General features: G+C 38.5%; 1 protein-coding gene across 3 annotated transcripts in view; it reads left to right on the forward strand.

Moving 5' to 3' along the window:
* LOC126250536 (uncharacterized) overlaps positions 1-21,365 on the forward strand; it is an 83,633-nt gene extending 62,268 nt beyond the window's left edge. For all 3 annotated transcript variants that reach the window (XM_049951568.1, XM_049951567.1, XM_049951566.1), the window contains 2 exons: positions 515-706; positions 18,951-21,365. In XM_049951568.1, the coding sequence (XP_049807525.1) occupies positions 515-706; positions 18,951-19,112 (354 nt within the window). In that variant the 3' untranslated portion in view covers positions 19,113-21,365. The remainder of the gene's footprint in view (positions 1-514; positions 707-18,950) is intronic.
* Positions 21,366-21,579: the final 214 nt, after the last annotated feature.

Below are 21,579 nucleotides of genomic sequence, written 5' to 3' on the forward strand. Positions count from 1 at the left end.
GACACTGACTCACGAAGGGCATATGAGGTACCACTTCTGGCATTTTGTCTTGCTAGCTGGACTTACACATACATTTCGTGAATGTTTTACACTAAAGTTAAAGTAAATCATCATCTTGGTTTCGCAACAGGACCAGAATTGTTTTAAATTTTATTTATTGTAGATAAGAAAGTACTTCGTATGTGAGTGTCAGTTTGTACATGATTGAGCACAAAATGTTTAGACAGTCAAAACAGGGAAAATCCCTTGGGTATTTAGTAATCTTCCCTGGCTGAGTCTTCAGGATCTGGCAACCAGTTGCAATTAGCTGACACTACAAAGATGCGAAAGATCACTTTTTGGTCACCTGTTTGTAAAGTTGGTGGTTTGTTTGTCGTGTACTGTTTTTAAACAGCAACAGCAATAACTGTTGTATACTCCATTAAGTCTTTCACATTTTCGCATGTAAACAGGGTGCTGTATTTGGAATACATGAATTTACGAAAGTAATTAACAATTGTGTAAATTGTTTCAGGTCAGCCAAGGTAGTGCAGCCAGTGGTGTTTCCCAGTTGCTTGACTGGGTTAGAAACCAGTTGGGTCTTGCTTTTAATCCTAATGTGACAAGAGAAGGTGTCCGTGGTAGGTTTGATCCACACGGACTTATAACAATTGTTGCATGTGGAACGTTACATACTCCAGATCGGTGTGTTGGTGTCTTTACTCAGGTACATCTTTCTCGGTGCACTGTATTGTTGTAATCATAAGTTTACTTATCTAAAAATAAATAACTTGGTGATTGTCCCCTCCCCCTCCCACCCTCCATTCATTTAAGTTACGAAAATACAATGCTGGGAAGTTAACAAGCATAATTGCATCTTTTCAAACTTGATCATTCTAAATCTCAAAACCGTAGATATGCTTTCCAAACTGTGTCTTTAGCATTATTATGATATGTAAAGTGTCTTTGTGCTGCATGTAATATATTGTATCAGTCATCAGCGCCACATTATACTTCTGCTATCTGTTTTCTACTGATGTCTGCTAACAAGGAAACACTGAACAGTATTGGGACTGCTTTTGTTGTACAAGTAGCTTAGAGAAAACACTATTTTAAGAAAGAGCCTTTTTTTGTAGACAGTTATGTTTTCTTCCCCCAGACGTCTCCCAGCAGTATTCTCTAGAAATACGAAAAAATGTGAGCAGTATCACACCTAAATAGAAACATTTTACTTAGCGTGTCATGGTTTGGATTTCAGGAAGATTACTTTTCTGAGAATTCCATTTCTATATATGTACTCATAAAATATTACATGCCTTTTTACAACAAATTATCACCAGATGGTATTTTTAATTATTTTTCCAAGGCATATGATTGTGTGATCTTGCTCCAGAAAAGCTTAAGTTTTCCAAAATTTGTAGTTTTACAAACAAATGGTTTGAATCATTTTCACTAGATAAATGCAAAATATAGTACTAAGTGATTCAAACATTGTTGGAAAGAAAGAAAATAACTGGGGAGAATCATGGGGTCCTAAAGTGTTAAATTTTAGGACTGCTACTATTAATTAATTGTGTAAATGACCTCCCACATAATATGTATCAAGCAGAGTTTTGCATTTGATACAGGTGTTGAAATTAAGCTTGTTTAGAGAGAAAGCAACTGAAGAAATAGTCAATGTTTTCAAAGGATTATTAAGTAAGTTAAGCAATTCTCTGAAAATGGACTCTCATGTGTGCATGTGGGGCAGTATAATCAATCCTGTACTGCAAATGGAATAACACTAACAATTAATATTGCACACCAATAAGAGTCAGTAAATAGATAGAATATCATCTGGTTGGATTCCATTAGGAATTGTTGTGCCCAGTGATTGTGAAATGGTTATAATCAGGGACAAACACAGAAATGCTCAGGAATCCATCTGCATGTTATTGCAGATCTTGATAGATATCAGTTACATCATAGCCATCGTCATTGGGTTTCATAGTGAGCCGTATAGACCCAGAAAGCTTGTATAAGCACATACTGCTAAAATAGTGTTCAACTGTGCATGGCTCAGTTCATTCACTATTAAACACACTGATGGTGGCTATACTGTAGCTGAAATCTAGCTAGATCTGCAACAAAATTCAGATTGATATGCAACTGATCGCTGTGCTCATCTGTGATTATAAGCTATGATGTTCCAAATTCGAGTGTGCATATTGATGACAATTAGAACTGAAAAGAACATATTACTGAGTTGTTCAAACCTTAAGTTCAATAAGCTTTCTGCAGTGTTCTCACTGCAGAGCTGGCAGCCATATCTCATGCTCTTGAGCACATCCACACATGCCCTGGTGAGTCATTTCTCCTGTGTACTGACTCCTTGACCCACCTACAAGCTATCAACTAGTGCTACCCTCACCGTCCTTTGGTAGCATCCGTTCAGGAGTCCATATAAGGCCTGGAACGGTCCCGTCGTTCATTGTTGTTTGTGTGGACCCCAGGACACATCAGAATCCCAGGCAACAAACTTGCCAACAGGCTGGCCAAATAAGCTACACAGAAACCACTTCTGGAGATGGGCATCTCCGAAACTGACCTGCATTCTTTCTTACACCGGAGAGTTTTTCGGCATTGGGATACGGAATGGCATGACAGTATGCACAACAAACTGCGTGTCATTAAGGAGACTACGAATGTGTTGAAGTCTTCCATGTGGTCCTCTCGCAGGATATCAGTTGTCCTCTGCTGGCTCCGCATTTGCCATATGTGGCTAATGCGTGGTTACCTCCTCCATCGCGAGGACCCACCTTGGTGTCGCGGTGGCTCACAAATGATGGTTTTCCACCTCTTGCTGGACTGTCCACTTTTAGCAGCTCTGCAGCAAACTTCTAACTTTTCCAGCACCCTACCTTCGGTATTGGGCGACAATGCCTCAACAGCAGCTTTAGTTTTACGTTTTATTTGTGAGAGTGGGTTTTATTTTTTGATCTAAGTTTCAGCGCATGTCCTTTGTCCCTTTGTGTCCTCCACCCTAGTGCTTTTAGGGTGGAGATTTTAATATGTTGCGGAGTGACTGGCTTCTCCTTTTTATTCTCATGGTCAGCCAGCTCTCTTGTTTTGATCCATTCTACGTGTTTCTTGTGTTTCTCTGTGGTTTTCTTGTCCGATTTTGTCCATTTTAGTGTTTGTTGCCCTTCTGTCATTCTTGTGGTTTTCTCGTTTCTTCCAGCTGTTTTCTTTCTTTTTTCCCCCCTCTCTCAATTATTTTACTCCCACCCTTGTGGAATTATGTTAATCGGAACGAGGGACCGATGACCTAGCAGTTTGGTCCCCCCCCCTTTTTAAACCAACCAACCAACAACCTTTGTTCTTTGCTTGAATGCTAGTTTTGGAAACAAACCAATCAACATCTAAACACATTTGGCATATTCCCACTCATTAATGCCTTACCGTGTAATTTTGTGGAAAATGACACCATCTTCTAACAAATTCTTTGCTGTGGTACCCACTGTGAAGAAAAAGTCAATTTTGTGTTGTATCTCGCGCCTAATAAAGTATGGGGGTAATTTCAAAAGTAAGGTCTCCTATTTTTTTACAAGTACAGAACTCTGTGTGGCAGTTGGTCACAGTGTTATGAAGAGTGCTTCATGTGCTGTATGCAACCGTCCGCACACCACGCTGAGGCACTCAGTCTTGGCTTGGCAGTCATTGAGAATGGAGCTCCCATTGGATGTTACCGCCAAGTGCGAATTGCACGCAGTTATTTGATTTTTGAAGGCAAATGGCACTGCACCGATTGAAATCCATTGCCAACTGACAGAAGTGTATGGTGAGTCGTGCGTGGATGTCAAAAATGTTCGTAGGTAATGTAGAGAGTTTGCAGCTGGTCGGACTAAAATTCACGACGAACAAAGGGGCGGGAGACTGTCAACTTCTGAGGATACAGTGTTGAAGGTTGAGCAAAACATGCGTGAAGATTGGCGGATCACCCTGGATGATCTCTGCACGTTGGTTCCTGAGGTTTCCTGAAGCACCACTCACAGAATTTTAATAGAAACATTGAACTACCGGAAGGTGTGCGCAAGATGGGTGCCACGCATGCTGACTGAGGACCACATGCGGCAGCGAGTTGATGCTTCCCGCGTATTTCTTCACCGCCTTGAAGCTGAACAGGACAACTTTCTGGTCTCAGTTGTTACGGGTGACGAAACCTGGGCATACCACTTTACACGTGAGACCAAACAACAATCACGCCAGTGGCGGCATCCTTCTTCGCCAAAGCTGCGGAAATTCAAACAAACACAGTTTGCCGGTAAAGTCCTGACAGCCGTTTTTTGGGATGGGAAAGGGGTATTGTTGGTCGACTTTATGCCCACTGGGGCTACAATTAATGCTGACAGGTACTGTGAGACTCTGAAAAAACTCAAACTGGCAGTTCTGAACCAAAGAAGAGGAATGTTGAGCAAGGGTGTACACATTCTCCATGACAACGCTCGCCCACACATCACTTGGCAAACCGTTACTCTCCTTCAACAGTTTCAGTGGAACATAATCACCCAGCCGCCCTATAGTCCTGACTTGGTACCCAGTGACTATCAGCTGTTCCCAAGGTTAAAAGAACATTTGGACGAAAAGTGATTCAGCTCCAATGACTAGATGAAAGAAGAGGTTCATAACTTTATGAACAGCATGGCGGCGAGCTGGTATGACATGTGCATACAAAAACTGCCACAGTGTCTACAAAAATGCATTGACAGAAATGGTGATTATGCCGAAAAATAGCTAAATGTTCAAGCTGTAAACTGATGTAAACCACTGTAGAAATAAAAAGGTCTATGTACTTATAAAAAAATAGGAGATCTTACTTTTGGGATTACCCTCATAGTTTATGCACAAAAGTGAACAGAAATGTGAATCATTCAGCTACACTCTTTTAGATACTTCTGCAAGGAGCTGGGCTTTTTAACCGGCACCTTCACAATTTACAGGGTGGCCACAGGGTCTCATTGACCGCCATAGTAAACAACATAACCCCCTAATCTTAAATGAATACCGTGATCCACAGTTCATTAGAGATGTTTTCTTGAGGTATGAACCATTAGTTGTCCCAAGAATCAGTCGGCTAACCATCATTCTTTTGGCAAAGGACAACACGCCACCAGGTTCAGCGTGACATTTTTAGAGCATTACTAGTGTAACTTGAGTGAAAGCTTCAGACCATCAGTGGTATCATAACAGTTTCTGAAACAATACTCTTTATGAACTCCAGTAATTAATATCACATGTGGTGAGGTCTAGGCTGTGTGGTGGCCGGGCATGGGGATTCATAAAAGGTATTGTGTCACAAAACCATTACGATACCACTGACGATATGAAAGATGCTGTGAGACAAGCTTTCACTTGACTTATACCAGCAATGCTCTGAAAATGTTGCACAGCACCTGATGGCGATTCCTTTACCATGAGAGTGACAGTACACTGGCTGATCTTTCGGATAAATAATGCTTCATATCTCAAGAAAACTCTAAAAAAACGATTGTTCACATTATTTAAGTGTAGGGGTTTATGCTGGTTATTATAGAGGGTAATGGACCTTTGTAGCCACCATGTGGGTAATATTTACTAGCAACACTCATCATAAATAATACATGACAATTTGAGGAAAGTAGTAATATCCACAGCAGATGCTAGCTCAGAAAGAGTTTTAATTTGCAGCCACAAAAAACACGTTATCATCTGCCCAGTATTGTAAAAATCTAGGCAAAAAATAATTTCATCTGTTCAACTACTTATATTTTGTAGATGAATTCCTGATTAAAAATTGGTAGCACATTCAGCTTAAAATAAATTTGTGTATACCAATACTTGTATTAAAGACTAATATGTTAATCCTTAGTGAATTCGAGCCATGTGGCACTTACAAGGGGAGAGTGTGGGAAGGGGCTCACCAATTTCACTCAGACGGTGTGAATGGAAGCAAGTAGGTATCCCTATCATGTTCCTAAAATATCTGGTCCGAGTGGCTCATAGAAAAACATAAAACACACTTGAACAATTTTTGAGTAGTGTGTTGATTTTTGAGCAACAGTCATGAGGTAAATGGCATGGCTCAGTGATCAAGAACATACCAACTGGCAGTTTGCCAGCTCAGGTTCAGTTCTCACTACTACCATTAATAGTGTATTTAAATTCCTCACAGTGTCAAAATATTAATTATAAAATTTAAATACTGGGTGTCCCAAAAAGACTGGCCTGATTTAACTTGTAATAATATTGAGACATATGTCACTAGGTAACTGAAACCATGCTAGATGTAATTGGCCTGGTCTAGAGCAGGGGTCTCCAAACTTTTTAGTCCGTGGGCCACATTGACTCCTCCACGAAGTCATAAGGGCCAAGATCTACCTAGTGGGATTAAAGCAACCTAGCACTCCATGACCACCGTAATGTAAGGCTAAAGGAAAGATGAAATCGCAAAAATCTAAGGTTGTGGGAATGGCTAGCACTGAAATGAACTAAGATTTTTATTTAATTACGTAATTTTGGTTGGTGGACATACCTGACCAAAATTCTGGCGTATTTTATTCTGGCGAATTTCACCGACAAAAAAGTATGTCACTGCACATTCTTCATGAAAGCGTCTTGCAAAGTTAACGAAATCTCAAAATCATTGTTAGCAACACTATTACTGCAAGACGTAACAGAGGTAGAGTATGTCAACGCATTGTTATTTCAAGCGGCCCAACAATAAGTTTAGTTATATAGTCTTGTAGTGAGTAGCAGAGCCAGAGCATATATTTGACAGTTCTGTTGCGTGATTGTGTCTATGTTGCGAGTGTCTCACGAGTTTAGTGTTTTATGCGCTGTACTAGTAGGTGAGACGACGAAGTCTGGGCCAGTTCAAAGTTTGAATTCGAAGAGACAAGGAAAATCTGAAAATCGAAATACGTATAGCACGACTTGAGTATTTTTTCACTGTATTTTTTAGTGGAACTACAGTGTAATTGTGAGTATTTAATCCAGTAATTAAAGTACCTTAAAAATAAATTCATTGCATTTTGTTTAGTCAGACTTCTCCCTAATTTTATTAGTATTAAATAGCACAGTTTTGTTTTCAGGTTACAATCTTTTGTGAAGTTTTGTACAAATATGGAAAAGAAACGAAAGGTTGATGGTGAATGTAGCATTTTTAAAGAGCAGTGGGGATGTCAATATTTCGTGTCGGAGCCAAGTAACAAACCAAAGTGTATTATTTGCAATGAAGCAATGTCAGTCTTCAAAGAATACAATATAAAACGTCATTATGAGACTAAGCACTCTCAGAATTACTCCAAGTTTGCAGGATGCGAACGATTAGAAATGTATGAGTCTCTGAAACGCCAACTAAAAACCCAGCAGTCGCTGTTTAAGAAAGTAAATGCTGAACAACATGCAGCAACTCGTGCTAGTTTTGGTGTGGCTCATTTAGTGCGAAACAGTGTAAGCCATTTACCAACGGTGAATTAATTAAGAACTGCACTATTGCAACAGCATAAGAAATGTGTCCAGAAAAAGTTAATTTATTTAAAAACATAACTTTGTCGGCAAACACTGTGGCTCGAAGAATAGATGACATTGCACAAAATATACCAGCACAACTGCGTGACAAAAATCAAGACTAAGACTGGTTCTCTTTGGCCGTGGATGAGTCAACAGATGTATCAGATACTGCTCAAGTACTACTTTTTATTCGAGGGATTGACAAAAATTATGAAGTGTATGAAGAGCTCCTTAATGTTCACAGTATTCAGGGAACGACCACTGGCGAAGATATTTTTAAAGGAGTTGAAAGGGCAGTTCAGAAAAACAATCTTCAGTGGAAGAAATTAAAATGTATTACAATTGATGGTGGCAAAAACGTGTGGGAAAAATAAAGGTGGTGTTGCTCTCCTTTCTCAGGCCGTAGAAAATGACAGTGGCTCAAAACCATTAGTAGTGCATTGTATTATTTACCAACAGTCCTTGTGTGGAAAACATTTAGATATGTCAGAAGTTTTAAAGCCAGTTATTTCAGTTGTTAATTATATCAGATCCCATGCACTCAGTCATCGCCAATTCCGTGAGTTTCTTGAAGATCCTACAAAAGTTATAGGTCCTCCAAGTAGTTGCTGTTGAGCTATCTGCTTCGGTTTAAGATCAAATGTATCTACATTCTTGTAGACTGGTAGTCTTGATCTTCTTGTATATCTTCTCCTATGGTAAGGCATGGCTGTCTGTACAGTGCGGCTGCCTCGAGTCGAATGAGCGTGCAGCTGCCTCATGAGCAGTGACATAGTTACTGATAAGAAGGGTGCGACAGGAAATGCGCGTCCTGAAAACAGCAATGGCATCACCGGAAGTACCCTTTAGCAGCGGATCGCGCTCTGTTAGAACTAGAGCGCGATCCTCGAGCCCTAGCGGCAGCGAGGCGAAGCTGTCTTAGCTGCGGTAAAGTTCTGACCCATTTTTTTGAACTCCGAACAGTAATAGAAATTTTTTTGAACGAAAGGAATCGCCCTCTGGGTGAGTTACGGAACGGTGAGTGGTTATGGAAGCTAGCATTTTATACAGACTTAACTAAACATATGAATGACCTTAATTTAAAATTGCAAGGTGAAAACCAGCTTGTGCCAGATTTATACACGCATGTTAAGTCCTTTCGACAAAAGATTGCTTTGTTTAAATCTCAGTTGAACAAAGTATGCTCCACGCATTTTAATACACGCCAAACATTCAGTCAACAAACTGAGATTGCGTTTCCTGTAACTTTCGCAATTGAAGCTTTGGGTGCTTTAAAAATTAATTTTGAATCACGTTTTTCAGATATCAATGCAGATTCAAATGATATCAAGATATTTCAAAATCCCTTTGGCATCGATATAGAAGCGTTACCCACAGAACTTAAGTTTGAAATTATTGATTTGCAATGTAGCGACTTTTTTAAAGAAAAACATTCAAAGTCAGCATTACTAGAATTTTATAAGTGTCTTCCATCCACACAGTTTCCAAATTTACGTAAATTTTCCCGTGGCTTTTTTCAGCTTTTGGCACTACTTATTTGTGTGAGAAAACTTTCTCCAAAATGAAACATGCAAAATGTATTTACAGATCAAAATTAAGTGATGAGCATTTGAAGGCACTGTTGATTATCTCTACTAGTAAACTTGATCCACAACTGGAGGTAATTATGAAAGGAAAGTTACAGGCACATAAAATTCACTAATTATCACTAAGATGTTAAAATTCTTTACGTGCATAGTCTAACACTGTGAGTTTTCAAGATATAAATTAATTACAGTTATTTTTATACATCAGTTACAACTAAAATATCCAATATCATTATGTACACCAGTTATGGTATTTTCTTTAAATTGCCTTTAAATAAAAATATTTTATACGATTTACTTGCTATGTGTATTTTACAACGTAATCAAAAGAAAGTGAAACCTCGCTTAAGAAGCATCTTCCATAATGTTTGATTACTGAGACTAGTCGCCAAAGTGGCATCCATTTGAAAGACTTGCACCAAACTCGTGAGTAGAATAAAATGCAAAGAATTTTTTTACTTAAAATGTTTTCGCCAAACTAGTCTGTTAAGCGCTCATTTTTTTTCACTAACGCACGGAGAATGGTCTGTCTGTTTATTGTGGATAGCCACAAGTTTAACCATGACCTTCCGCTTTGTAAAGTTAGAGCTCCGACAATGGCGCGATGTATTGGTCGCGATAGGCCTCGAAACTCAATTGTTGGCAGTATAGGTACCACCTCAAATATTTGGCGGGCCGGATACCGGGGATGTCCGGCCAGCTAACACGGGCCGGTTTGCCGGCCCTTGCGGGCCTGTTCGGCCCACGGGCCGTAGTTTGGAGACCCCTGGTCTAGAGTTTCAGAAAAAATCCGCTAGATGTTGCTACGAGTGCTGACCTGGAGCATGCATCCAGTCTCGCACAGTATGGCGTCCGCACAAGAGAAGGCGTATTGTGTTATTCAATTTAGTCATACTCAATCAGTGATTGCAGTTCAGCGGGCATTTCATATTCGATTTCATGCTAAACCAACATCACCAAAGAACATTCGACGGTGGTATAAACAGTTTGAAGAAACAGGGTGCCTCTGTAAAGGCAAAAGTACTCGCCGGCCACGCATTCCTGAACCAACAGTGGAACAAATCCAACGAGCATTTGAGCGGAGCCCCTGCAAGTCTACACATCGTGCTAGCCGAGAACTTGCGTTACCGTGCATGACAGTGTGGCATTTGTTACGTCGTCGTTTAGCCCTCAAACCATACCGATTACAAGCTTTTTGAGATACTGACAGAGTGAAGTGGGTGGACTTCAGCAATGCTATTCTAGAGAGCATGGAAGATGACACTTTTATTAAGTCACAGTTGGTATTCAGCAATGAGGCAACTTTCCATATTAGCGGTATGGTTCACTGTCATAGTGTGCTTATATGGAGGCTCAAAAATCCTCGTGAAACAATTGAACACAAACATGATTCACCAAAAGTGAATGTTTTTTGTGCTGTGTCACAAAGCAAGCTTTATGGACCCTACTTTTTTGAGGAAGAAACCGTAACAGGACAATCATATTGTAGTGCCTCCAGAATTTTGACACAAATTCTAGAGACCCTCCACTTTCTACTGTCTCGAACACCCGATATTTTATGTATGAGCATGAGAAATGGGACAGTGTCTACCTCATGCCGGTTTTCAGTGTGCACAGGATGGATGTGTGTCAAGACAATGTCACAAGTTGAACGGTTGATTGGTGCAGGCAAATGGTTGCCTCACTCGTCACAGAAGTTACATGACGAGCACTAGGAGCAAGCACGCCTTACTTTGTGACGGTGCTACGTCAGTCATTATTGTGAACAGTTGAATTGTGTAAAAGAAAATAAGACACTTACTTTTACTTACTTTCTTACTTACTTACTTACTCTCTAGAGTTGCGGATGGTGGAGGTGGGAAAACCTTGAGAGAATTTTTGGAACTGTATTTATTGTAAAAGTAATCAATAGCTTCTGACGGATTGAGAGTCATTGGATTTACGAAATATGATTCATTGATGTGAAACTGTTATGTGGTGTTCTGTTTGTGGAAGTGAAATATAGTAGGCTTGATTTAAAAGTATCCTGAGTGTACGCAATCATTTTGAGAGTAGAGAAAATTCCTCAATACAGCATCATATCTTCGGAGAAGAAGTTGGGCAGATCGTCGCAGCCGGCTATCCTGAGGAGGAGATCGGCAAAGCACCTCCAAGTAAGTCCAATGATGAAGGGGATGTGAGTATCTTGCACACCCGCACTACATTGCTTCCTCTAGTCGCCGGAAACTGCCAGAATATCTTGCAGTGCTATGGAACTGCTTATTCCCACAACTTGACTCTGATAATTTCATCTATCAGCAAGATGGAGCATCACGCACTGGCACAACTACGTGCGCAGTTTCCTCAATGCCAGCGTACCTCAACGTTGGATAGGGCGTACAGGACCGTGAGACCAGGCTTTACACTCTTGGCCTACTATGTCCCCTGACTTGTTCCCCTGACTTAACACCATGTGATTTCTTCCTGTGGGGATATGTTAATGTGTTTACGTTCCTCCCTTACCTTGTGACATTGATGAACTACTACACTATCAGCTACTGTAGCTTCAGTGACAAAAGACAACTTACGCTCAGTTTGGGATGAATTCGGCTATCGGCTAGATGTTGTCCATGCACCCAGTGGAGGACATATTGAACATTTATGATGGATTTTTATAAACTTCTGTCTTTTCTGAGTAATTTAGTATGCAATTTGTTGGTATTAAGCCCTTCTTCCTAATAAATAAATCTTGGATCATTCTTTTTGAGATAACTTGTATATTTAAACAGTTCAATTTATTATGTAAAAATTATAATTCAATTTAATTATGATTGATTAATATATGTAAACAGTTACTTTACATAATTGTATGAAGTTTTGAATGAAAGTAAAATTTCTGAAAATGCTTGCAAATACAGACTTTTTATTTGTTGTTAGAAATTACATTACATTTCTTAAGGTGAGAATTGTCAAGGAAACATTTAAAAAATAAATATCATTCACACCCCATGCACATTCTATGAAAATATTTTTTGAGCAGTAACATTTTTCTGAATCACACTTCAGTGGAAAGCATACTTCAGTCCAGTTTTTAAATGAATGCCTTTCCTCTGTCAATTTTGATGCATATCAAGCATACCCAATCATTGGAGTGGAAACAGAAGCTCAGAATTCATTTTGCCAATTGAATCCGTTGTAATTTGCATCTTGTCTTGCCTGCAATTCTGGCTGTTTTGGCAATTTAGGAGTACTTTGTAGTCTTTTAGATTTTTGTGTTTGCGATAGAAATGTACATAATAAGGTTTAGCAAGAGGAGTACATTTGTGTGGAATGATCTTCATACAACACATTACTTAGCCATGCTGATTAGTGAATGTCTCATCATACTGTATCAAATCTGCTTGTTCACCTCACAAATCCACTAATAGAAGGAATTTGTTGTTAGCAGGGTATGGTTTTAATATATCCAAAAATTTTGCATGAGGCTCTTTTGTTAGTTTTCCTGAGATGGAGAAAGTAACAACAACATTTTTCTATTCTTCCTCTAATGTCTTGACAGTACCAGCTTGAGTTCTTACTCAAAAACAGTCTTTGAACCCTTGTAATCCAATGTCCTACTATATGTTGAGTCATGATGGCAGCCAGTCTGGTCAATGTTGATTCTATAATCAAAACTTAAGTTTGGCTTTATACGTCTGGTCTGTATTTGAAACTTCTGTTCCATCCACTATTTCTTCCAAAGTGGCAACATCATTTTCGCTGAGGAATTTACTGATTTTTTGCTGTCTGACTGAATTATGTTTAAAGCATTTTTACCCAGATATCACTGGCAATAAACTGAAATTTTTCTGACAAGTCTGGAAATGTGACTGCCCTGCCCCATGTACACACACACACACACACACACACACACACACACACACACACACACACACACGAAACATGAGAAGAATATTCATTAGGACCATAATCAATGTTGTTCATGTCTGTACGTGAAGAAAAAGAAGAAACCTGTTACAAATAAAATACAGAAAATAGGACTACATATAGTAAAAGGGGGGGGGGGGGGGGGGGAGACAGAGTGAGTGCGAGTGAGAGTGAGAGTGAGTGATTCCACATAACTCTCCATAAAGATATTATTCGTCATGTTCAGTGTGTATAATATCTCGTCTTCATCATTTGCTGTGAAATTATCATTCATAATTTCAATAACCTGCTCTACAGTTACTTGACCCAGCTATTGCTGCAGGATCTACAGAGGCAGGAGGATTATTGGTGATCAAGCCCATTTCCATATAAATTGAAAAAGTGTTTTGAGCGTTGGTGATTTAAGTTGCAGTGTTGATGTTTTCACCACTCACTTCAGTGGTAGGACATTCTTGTTGGGTTACCATTTTCCAATAAAATAATAAGTTTGTACAGAAAATCCCCACAGACACATTCACAACTGTAGAGACTGTTACAAAATGTCGGAAAACAGTTGAAATCACAAACTGACACAAATTGTATAATTTCCTGTTTAAATATATTAATTAAATTAAAGTAATCATAACTATGTTGAATATATTGCATACGCATAATTAAATTGGTATTTTAATTTTATAGCAACCCCTTCCAACATAAAAACAGATCTTTGAAAAAATGAATCCATTTCAGCACTGATAGTTAAGTGCTCGGCTGCTATAGAGCATCCAGTCGTACATCTGCAGCGTGGCTGTCGTGTTGGTTGAGGTGGCAATGACTTTTTGTCTTTACTGTGTCATCTATTGTTGCTTAGCCAGCACTTTTGATAAAGGGTGGCTTTAGTGATCCCGAGTTTGATATTAAATTTAGCATCTCAGAAAGTGAAGAAGAATGTGATGTTACTTCATTAGGGACCGACAGTTCATCAGTTGTCTAACAAGTGCTCACAAGTTTGTACAAGGTAAATAGGCCAACTGTGCTCCACCCAGCTCCTCCAAGATTGCTGCATTTCTCTTCACAAGAACACAAAAACAAATTAATTGATGTTACAGGATTTTTAGTCAAAGTCCAGTGCACAATTTTACTTGGGATTTTATTAATGATCTTCAAAAATTTGTAACTCATTATTTTGAGCTTTAAAAGCTACCTTTATGTGTCTGTAAGTAATGTCATTCATGATACGATGTGTTCCATTAATAAAAAATGCTGTGTTTTGGAATATAATTTGAAAAAAGTCAGTATTTTAAGGGAGGGAGGGGGAGGGAATTTGGTAGTGATGCGAATCAAATCCAAACTGGTGAATTTCCAGTCCTGCGCTTGACCAGTGTACCACACCACTTACTTGACAGTTGGTGGTTGAAAATCCTTCACACTGTACTCGAAAATCTCTAAAGATTGTTTGACCTTTTCCTATGGCACACTAAGGGTAGATATGCTACAAATCTGAAACAGACTTCTGCCTTCTTCGACTAATTCAGTTTGAGTGAAATAGCTGAGGCCATCCCACACTCTCCCCTTGTTAGTACACAACTGTTAAATGGCCAGCATTTAGCTGTAACCACAAACATATCATGTATTTAACCTGCAAACTGACTTGTTCTGTACCATTTGGATAAAAGTCATGTTAATGAACTATAGAACACGTAGCTAACTTACTTTTCTTAAAGCTTCTTGAGATTTATAAGGCCAGATGTTACATGGCTGTAGCTGTATATCATTCAGTTTAGCAACACCTCAAGCCAACAAGTACTCTCTTTTAGAACCTGCCGTGGCCTTTTATTTTGTAACTTCCTCTGCACAGTAAAAATATTTACTTATGATCCCATTTATTGGGCTATACTGTCACAGCAGTTGCATTATTTGTCTTTTGCTGTTAGCTATCTATTTTGTGTTGAATGTCCTTCATACTACAAGCATTTCTTCTCCAGTTATATAAATAGAATTGCGTATGTTAATACAACAGCATTTATGAAATGTGCCAGCCAACAATTTTAGAATTTGTAGCAGTAAGACCTGTGATAAATTTGTGAGAATTATGTTCACAAGTACAAATCTTACATTCCTGTTTGTAAAATTGCAGTACACAAGTAATGTAGCCTAAGGAATAAAGTGTATTTTTTGGACTACAGAAGGCACACTATATTTTATGCATTATTGAAAACTGAGAAAATAGTAATGGGGTGGAGTCCATATGCAATAAAAGTATTTGAAGTGGTTTTGATAGCATCAAAACGGACCTCTGTGTGGAGGCTCCGAAGGAAACAAGTGTTGCCAGTTTGCACTCATCATTGTCATAAGTGCCCAGCATCTGGTGTGATGGTATGGGTTGCCACTGTGTAGACCACACAGTCAGTCAGCTCCAGTTCTCAGTAAGTAATACCAACAGCAGCCATTACACTTTTGCAGCTGGTAGCTGTCCTCTGTCTTTGAGGTTTTCATGATGTTATATTTCAGCTGGATAACACATGAATGTATGTTGCCTGTTCTGTCTGTCCTGACGTACCTTAATTCAGAGGCTGTTTGATGGTTGCTCTGATCAGCACATTTTTCAGATCTCAGACTCAACGGAAACCCATAGTAATGGATTATTGAGAGACTTTCATTTTATTCACCATTCACCACTTACAGTGGAATAATTTGAGGATTAAATATTCAATAATAATAACAATAATTTTTATGGTGAAGTTCTTCAGCTTAATTCCACTGCTTTTAGAAATATAGTAAAACCCCATTTTCACACTTCTCAGCGGTGTGGCCTAGAAAAGTAAAATGCAGGAAAGTGTAAAATACAGGAAAGCATAGGAAACACTAGTGAAAATGAATAAATTACTCTTACTGTCATTCTCTTTATAGTGTACAAAATATGAAATTAAAACAATTTAAATTTGCCTTTTTACAATATCAGAAATAATTAATGGTTTTTGTTTCTTTCTAACAGCAGTTAGCTTTAATTTTCTCTCCACGGTGTACAAAGCATCAATCACAAAGGCAGTGGCCAAGTGCTGACACACAAAACCACGTATGTGGGTTTCCCTCTTCATTCTGATCGTGTCCGACAGTGTAAATAAAATGTGGCAACAAAAGACTTTTGTGAAATCACATTAAAAGGATATTTATGTTCTAATGTGAGACTTATTATTGATAATCATTATAAAATTATGGTAAACAAAACTTCAAATGTAATCTTTGTTAAAATATTAAAGTTGGCAGTCTTCATAAAAAGAGAAAAATAGGCATGAAATCTAGAGTTTATTTCCAACAAGGAGGCCACTCGGCTCATGGAGTTGTCCTGCTTGAGAAAGAGGTCAGAAATTGTCCGTATGTTATGAAGCATCTTAAGGAGAAATGTTTACGTCTGACATCAGATTGTACCAACCTAAGACTGTGTGCCTAGTAGTAATTAGTGCATTTCAAGTGGAAGTAACAGTGATCCGTGAAAGCCCATTATAGAGATGGCCATCTTCAAAAGTGGTGTTTGTGTAAATGGCTGTGAAATACAAAGCACTGAGCGGAAGGAAGGTTTCTGTTAAGACTCATTATCATCATATCGTGTTGTCATTACGGCAGTGACTTAGCAGCCTTTCCGACTCTTCCAAACAGGTTGCTGTGACCCAACATACCAACAATGAACATCTTGCTTAGTGTGCTAATGCTATGTTACATGATCAGTAACTTTGCGTATAGTCTGCATTTTCTGCTTTGTTCTAAGGCTGACTTTGAGCAGGATTACGATGTTTGTTTTGCAGAAATCTGTATAAAAATCAATGTTAAAGGTCGTGATAACATCAGAGAAGACATAAAATGCAGCAAATGTAGTAACATGGAATCATTATTGATGGGAAATCATTGTATTGAGAGAATAGGACCTCTGTTGGGACTGACAAAATGAACATAAAAAGCAGGAATGTAAAAACTTGGTTTTACTGTATTTTTAAAAACTAATGGCGATAATATTTATGTTAGAAGATTCTGCTATCTTGTAAAATGGGTATTTGAGTCACCAGTCACAGTTGTTAATTTTTAAAATGTTGTATGGCAGTGACTGAGCAGATATTGGAAGTTTATTAAAAAGCTTTAAGCTTGTTATTTTACATGAGTTTACAGTCTCTCTGAGTCTGGCTCCAAATGCCGAACTTCATTTTGCTTCTGTTATTGTGAGAGTGAATGTGTCTCTGAACTCATTTAAATTCCTTTTGACATAAAGCAATACTGTGTAGATGTATAGATTAACAATGGTGAATATTGTGAGCTTGATAAAGAGGGCCCTGGCATGCCAGTAACTTGCATAGAGTTGAAGGAGCGCGGAATGACAGACCTGTACCTCTCATCCAAACTCCTTTTTGCTCAGTGCCAAGGTGGGTTAGAACCATTGTTGTTGCCAGAAATGGCAGCCTTGTGTACTAAATTTCACCCCAGATCACCTACACCATCTATTCCTGTACTTTTCCTGCTATATTGTATAATGTTGTTGTTGCGGTCTTTAATCCAGAGATTGGTTTGATGCAGCTCTCCCTGCTACTCTATCCTGTGCAAGCTTCTTCATATCCAAGTACCTACTGCAACCTATATCCTTGTTTACCTGCTTAGTGTATTCATCTCTTGGTCTCCCTCTACAATTCTTACCCTCCACACTGCCCTCCAATATTAAATTGGTGATCCTTTGATGCCTCAGAACATGTCCTACCAACTAATCCCATCTTCTAGTCAAGTTGTGCCCCAAATTCCTCTTCTCCCCAATTCTATTCAGTACCTCATTAGCTATGTGATCTACCCAACTAATCTCCAGCAGTCATCTGTAGCACACATTTCGAAAACTTCTATTCTCTTCTTGTCTAAACTATTTATTGTCCATGTTTCACTTCCGTACATGGCTACACTCCATACAAATACTTTCTGAAAAGACTTCCTGACACTTAAATCTATACTCAATGTTAACAAACTTCTCTTCTTCCGAATCACTTTCCTTGCATTTTATATCCTCTCTACTTCGACCATCATGTTATTTTGCTCCCCAAACAGCAAAACTCATCTGCTACTTTGTCTCATTTCTTAACCTTATTCCCTCAGCATCATCTGATTTAGTTCTACTACATTCCATTATCCTTGTTTTGCATTTGTTGATGTTCATCTTATATCCACCTTTCAAGACACTGTCCATTCCATTAAACTGCTCTTGCAGGTCCTATGTAAGTCTGTCAGAGACAGCAATGTCATCGGCATACCTCAGTGTTTTTATTTCTTCTCCATGGATTTTAATTCCTACTCCAAATTTTTCTTCTGTTTCCTTTGCTGCTTGCTCAGTATATAGATTGAATAACATCGGGGATAGGCTCCAACCCTGTCTCACTCCCTTCTCAACCACTGCATCCCTTTCATGCCCCTCGACTCTTATAACTGCTATCTGGTTTCTGTACAAATACAATAAGTAATATTTTGTTATTTGCTGTCATTCTCACTGTTGCAATTTTAATGGCCAGTAGTGCACATGTAAGTTAGACAAATCATCTGATTGAAAAATTGCATTATATTCGAAGTTGCCACCAAACTCGGCAACAGGCATTGTGTGACTTTGTTGTCTCACATTCTGATAGCTGACTTGCCACTTCTTTCAGTTTCTGCTATGAGCAATTATTTATACACTAAAGTAAATAGTTCAGAAGTCATTGTGACACAAGTAGCTTTAATCTTTCAATGTGTAGAAGCATAAGTGTAATATGTGATGTGTAAAACCTATTTGGAAGTCAACTTTTAAGGGTATGCCAGTGTTCATCAGCAGCAATGTAGGCATTTGTTGTTATTAGATGGTTCACTTTCTAATTTCATTATGGGCATTGAAACATCTGATTTCCTATTTTGAAATGCTTTTTTGTTTTAAAAATTTTACTTTAAAATTTGTGTTATTGTATGTTTCAGAAATTTGCTCTCGCAAGAGATCCTTTCTCAAACAACAATTGGAAAGTGAAGAACACTAAGGGAGTTCTCCGTTGCCCTGGCAATGCACTGGATCAGAGTACATTAGTAATACCCACACTTGACAGCGCAGCTTCTGACATAGCATTACTAGAGCCGTCTTGAACATATTGCTGGTCTGAGTAGAACATTCATTATTACTGTTGAGTGTTATGGCTCAAATTTGATCCACCTGATTAAACAGAGTAACTCTGTCATTAGACTTAAGTTCTGTACTTGGACAGGAGGCCGAATGATGGGTGTGAATACATGTGCTTATGTGTTTCAGTGTATTAATAACTAATTTATGAAGCATAAAGAAGATAATACTCCCAGAGTTGGGTTTTCATTTATCACTCACACTAAATTATTTTTCTATAATAAAAAAGGAATGGTTGTACTTCTTTAAGTAGCCTGTGTGTGAAAAAATTATAGAATATGTAAATTAAAAACCAGTATTGTATTCATTGTAAATGAAGCTACATATCCAAACCACATTGGATAATTAACACTGAGTGACTGGTGATGTTTTATCAGTAACTGTTATAACCTAATCACAATTGTAATACACCTGCAATAACAAAACCTCTGGTGATAAGTTTTCAGTTTCCTTCTGCCACTCATCATGACATCATTTCCCTCCCATTTCCACACTTCTGTGAATCTACACCATCCGAGCACAAAGTTTATGCATCTATTTCTGCTCCTTTCTCAAAACACTTACCGAGTGGGGTGATGCAGAGGTTTGTACACTTGACTCTCATACAGGAGGATGACAACTGGAATCCCTGTCCAGCCCTCCAGATTGAGGTTTTCTGTGATTTCCCTAAATCACTCTAGGCAAATACTGGGATGATTCCTTTGGGGGAAACACACATCTGATTTCCCTCCCGCAACCTTTTGTTGTCTGAGCATCCTACATCTCTTATGACTATACTATCAATGGGACATTGAATGCTAATCTTCCTTCTTTTGCAAAATACTTTTACTGTGCAGCAACAATATACTCCATATTATCTCTAAAATTGATACAATTGCAGTGGAAGAGCTGTAACCACTTCCAGTACCATCTGAGGAGGAAGCTTTCCAAACTACTGACTTCCTACGCCCACCAGGTAAGACTATTGCCCACCAAAGAGCCCATCACTTTCGTCCAACCTGTCCATCAGTGCCACGTAGCTGATATACTCCATTAGTTGCACATCCTTTAAAAACACTACTCCCAAATACTCTGCAGATTCCTCAACCTGTCTTCCAAAAAAATGACTTTGGAAGTAAAAGGCCTTCCAAAATGTCTCACCTTCAATCCCAAACGTAGGTCCAACTGCGCTAGGCTTGTCAAAGAGCTAGTTAAATTCGAGGTAAGCATTTTTTCGCCACCCAGCCTACTGACAACAGCCAGATTGCCGACCTCTTATCTGGTCAATCAGTTTGAATCCTATATAGGGATTGTGCAATATCATGACATTATTGCTGCAGCCATTTCTTACTGTTGCTTGTGGCTTCTAAAAATATATGCCTTATTTCATTACTCATTTAAATAATTGGTCATAGGTCTAATGCTAGGCTTGTAAGATCATTACTTAATATAGTGATGGAAAGCCCATGATAGGAAAAGTTAACAAAAATAAGAAAATGTAACTTCTTTCCTACAGACAAATGATGTATGGCACATGCAACAGATTACAGTATACCTTTTTTTCCAGTGTAAGTGCACAGACTATCACACATACATCCACACCAACAGCAATTCAACTCGGTGATAATGACGATATCAACTTTTTCCACTATCATTCCAAAGTTGCTATATGTATGAGTTTGCTTTGAAAAGTTCTCGGAATCACCACAATAGGTCAGCGCTAGTGCAACAAGTTGTTCATGTGATATTCATTGGACCGTTGCCGGTAAACACATGCCCCGTCAGCGTCCTTGGAAGAGAGCTGTGGTGGTGACAAGGCTCTGTTGTTCCCACGTAGTGATTTGCGAAGATGGAAAACACTGAGATTTGAGCACTCGTAAAGAAAGGTATGAAAGCAAAGGACATTTATGCCGATTCCCAGAACACACTTGGGCACTCTGCTACTTCATACTCAACTGTCGCCAAGTGGACAAATGAATTTAAATTTGGTTGGGAGAACTTATTTATTTTATTTATTTCATTAACAGTACAGAGTAACCCACCGCCTTGAAATGTAAGGTGGGTCGGATGCTTATGAATCTAATAGCAAACACTTCTCATTGTTACATTCTTATTGGTATCCAGTTGTTAATGCTTTTTTAAAAAAAAATAATATAAAGAATATAATATATAGAGATTTCTCTGAGGTTACATCAAATTCAATGCTGAAAAATTGTTAAAATGGTTCCATATAATTTGTTACCACCTAGTTGATGAGAATATAATTTATATAATGGAAATGTCAAAGAAAAATAAAAAAAATGTAACAATGATCGTGGTTAAGAATAATTTATAGTATATAGAGGGAAGTGATATGCTGTATTTGGGTGAGTAATACAGTATAAGTAGCATGTTGGTTAATAATGGCCTATTTCTATCTATTTCAGATGAGAAGATCTCGGTACAACCTCGAGG

The sequence above is a fragment of the Schistocerca nitens genome, chromosome 1 (assembly GCF_023898315.1).
Source record: "Schistocerca nitens isolate TAMUIC-IGC-003100 chromosome 1, iqSchNite1.1, whole genome shotgun sequence".
NCBI classification, from domain to species: domain Eukaryota; kingdom Metazoa; phylum Arthropoda; class Insecta; order Orthoptera; family Acrididae; genus Schistocerca; species Schistocerca nitens.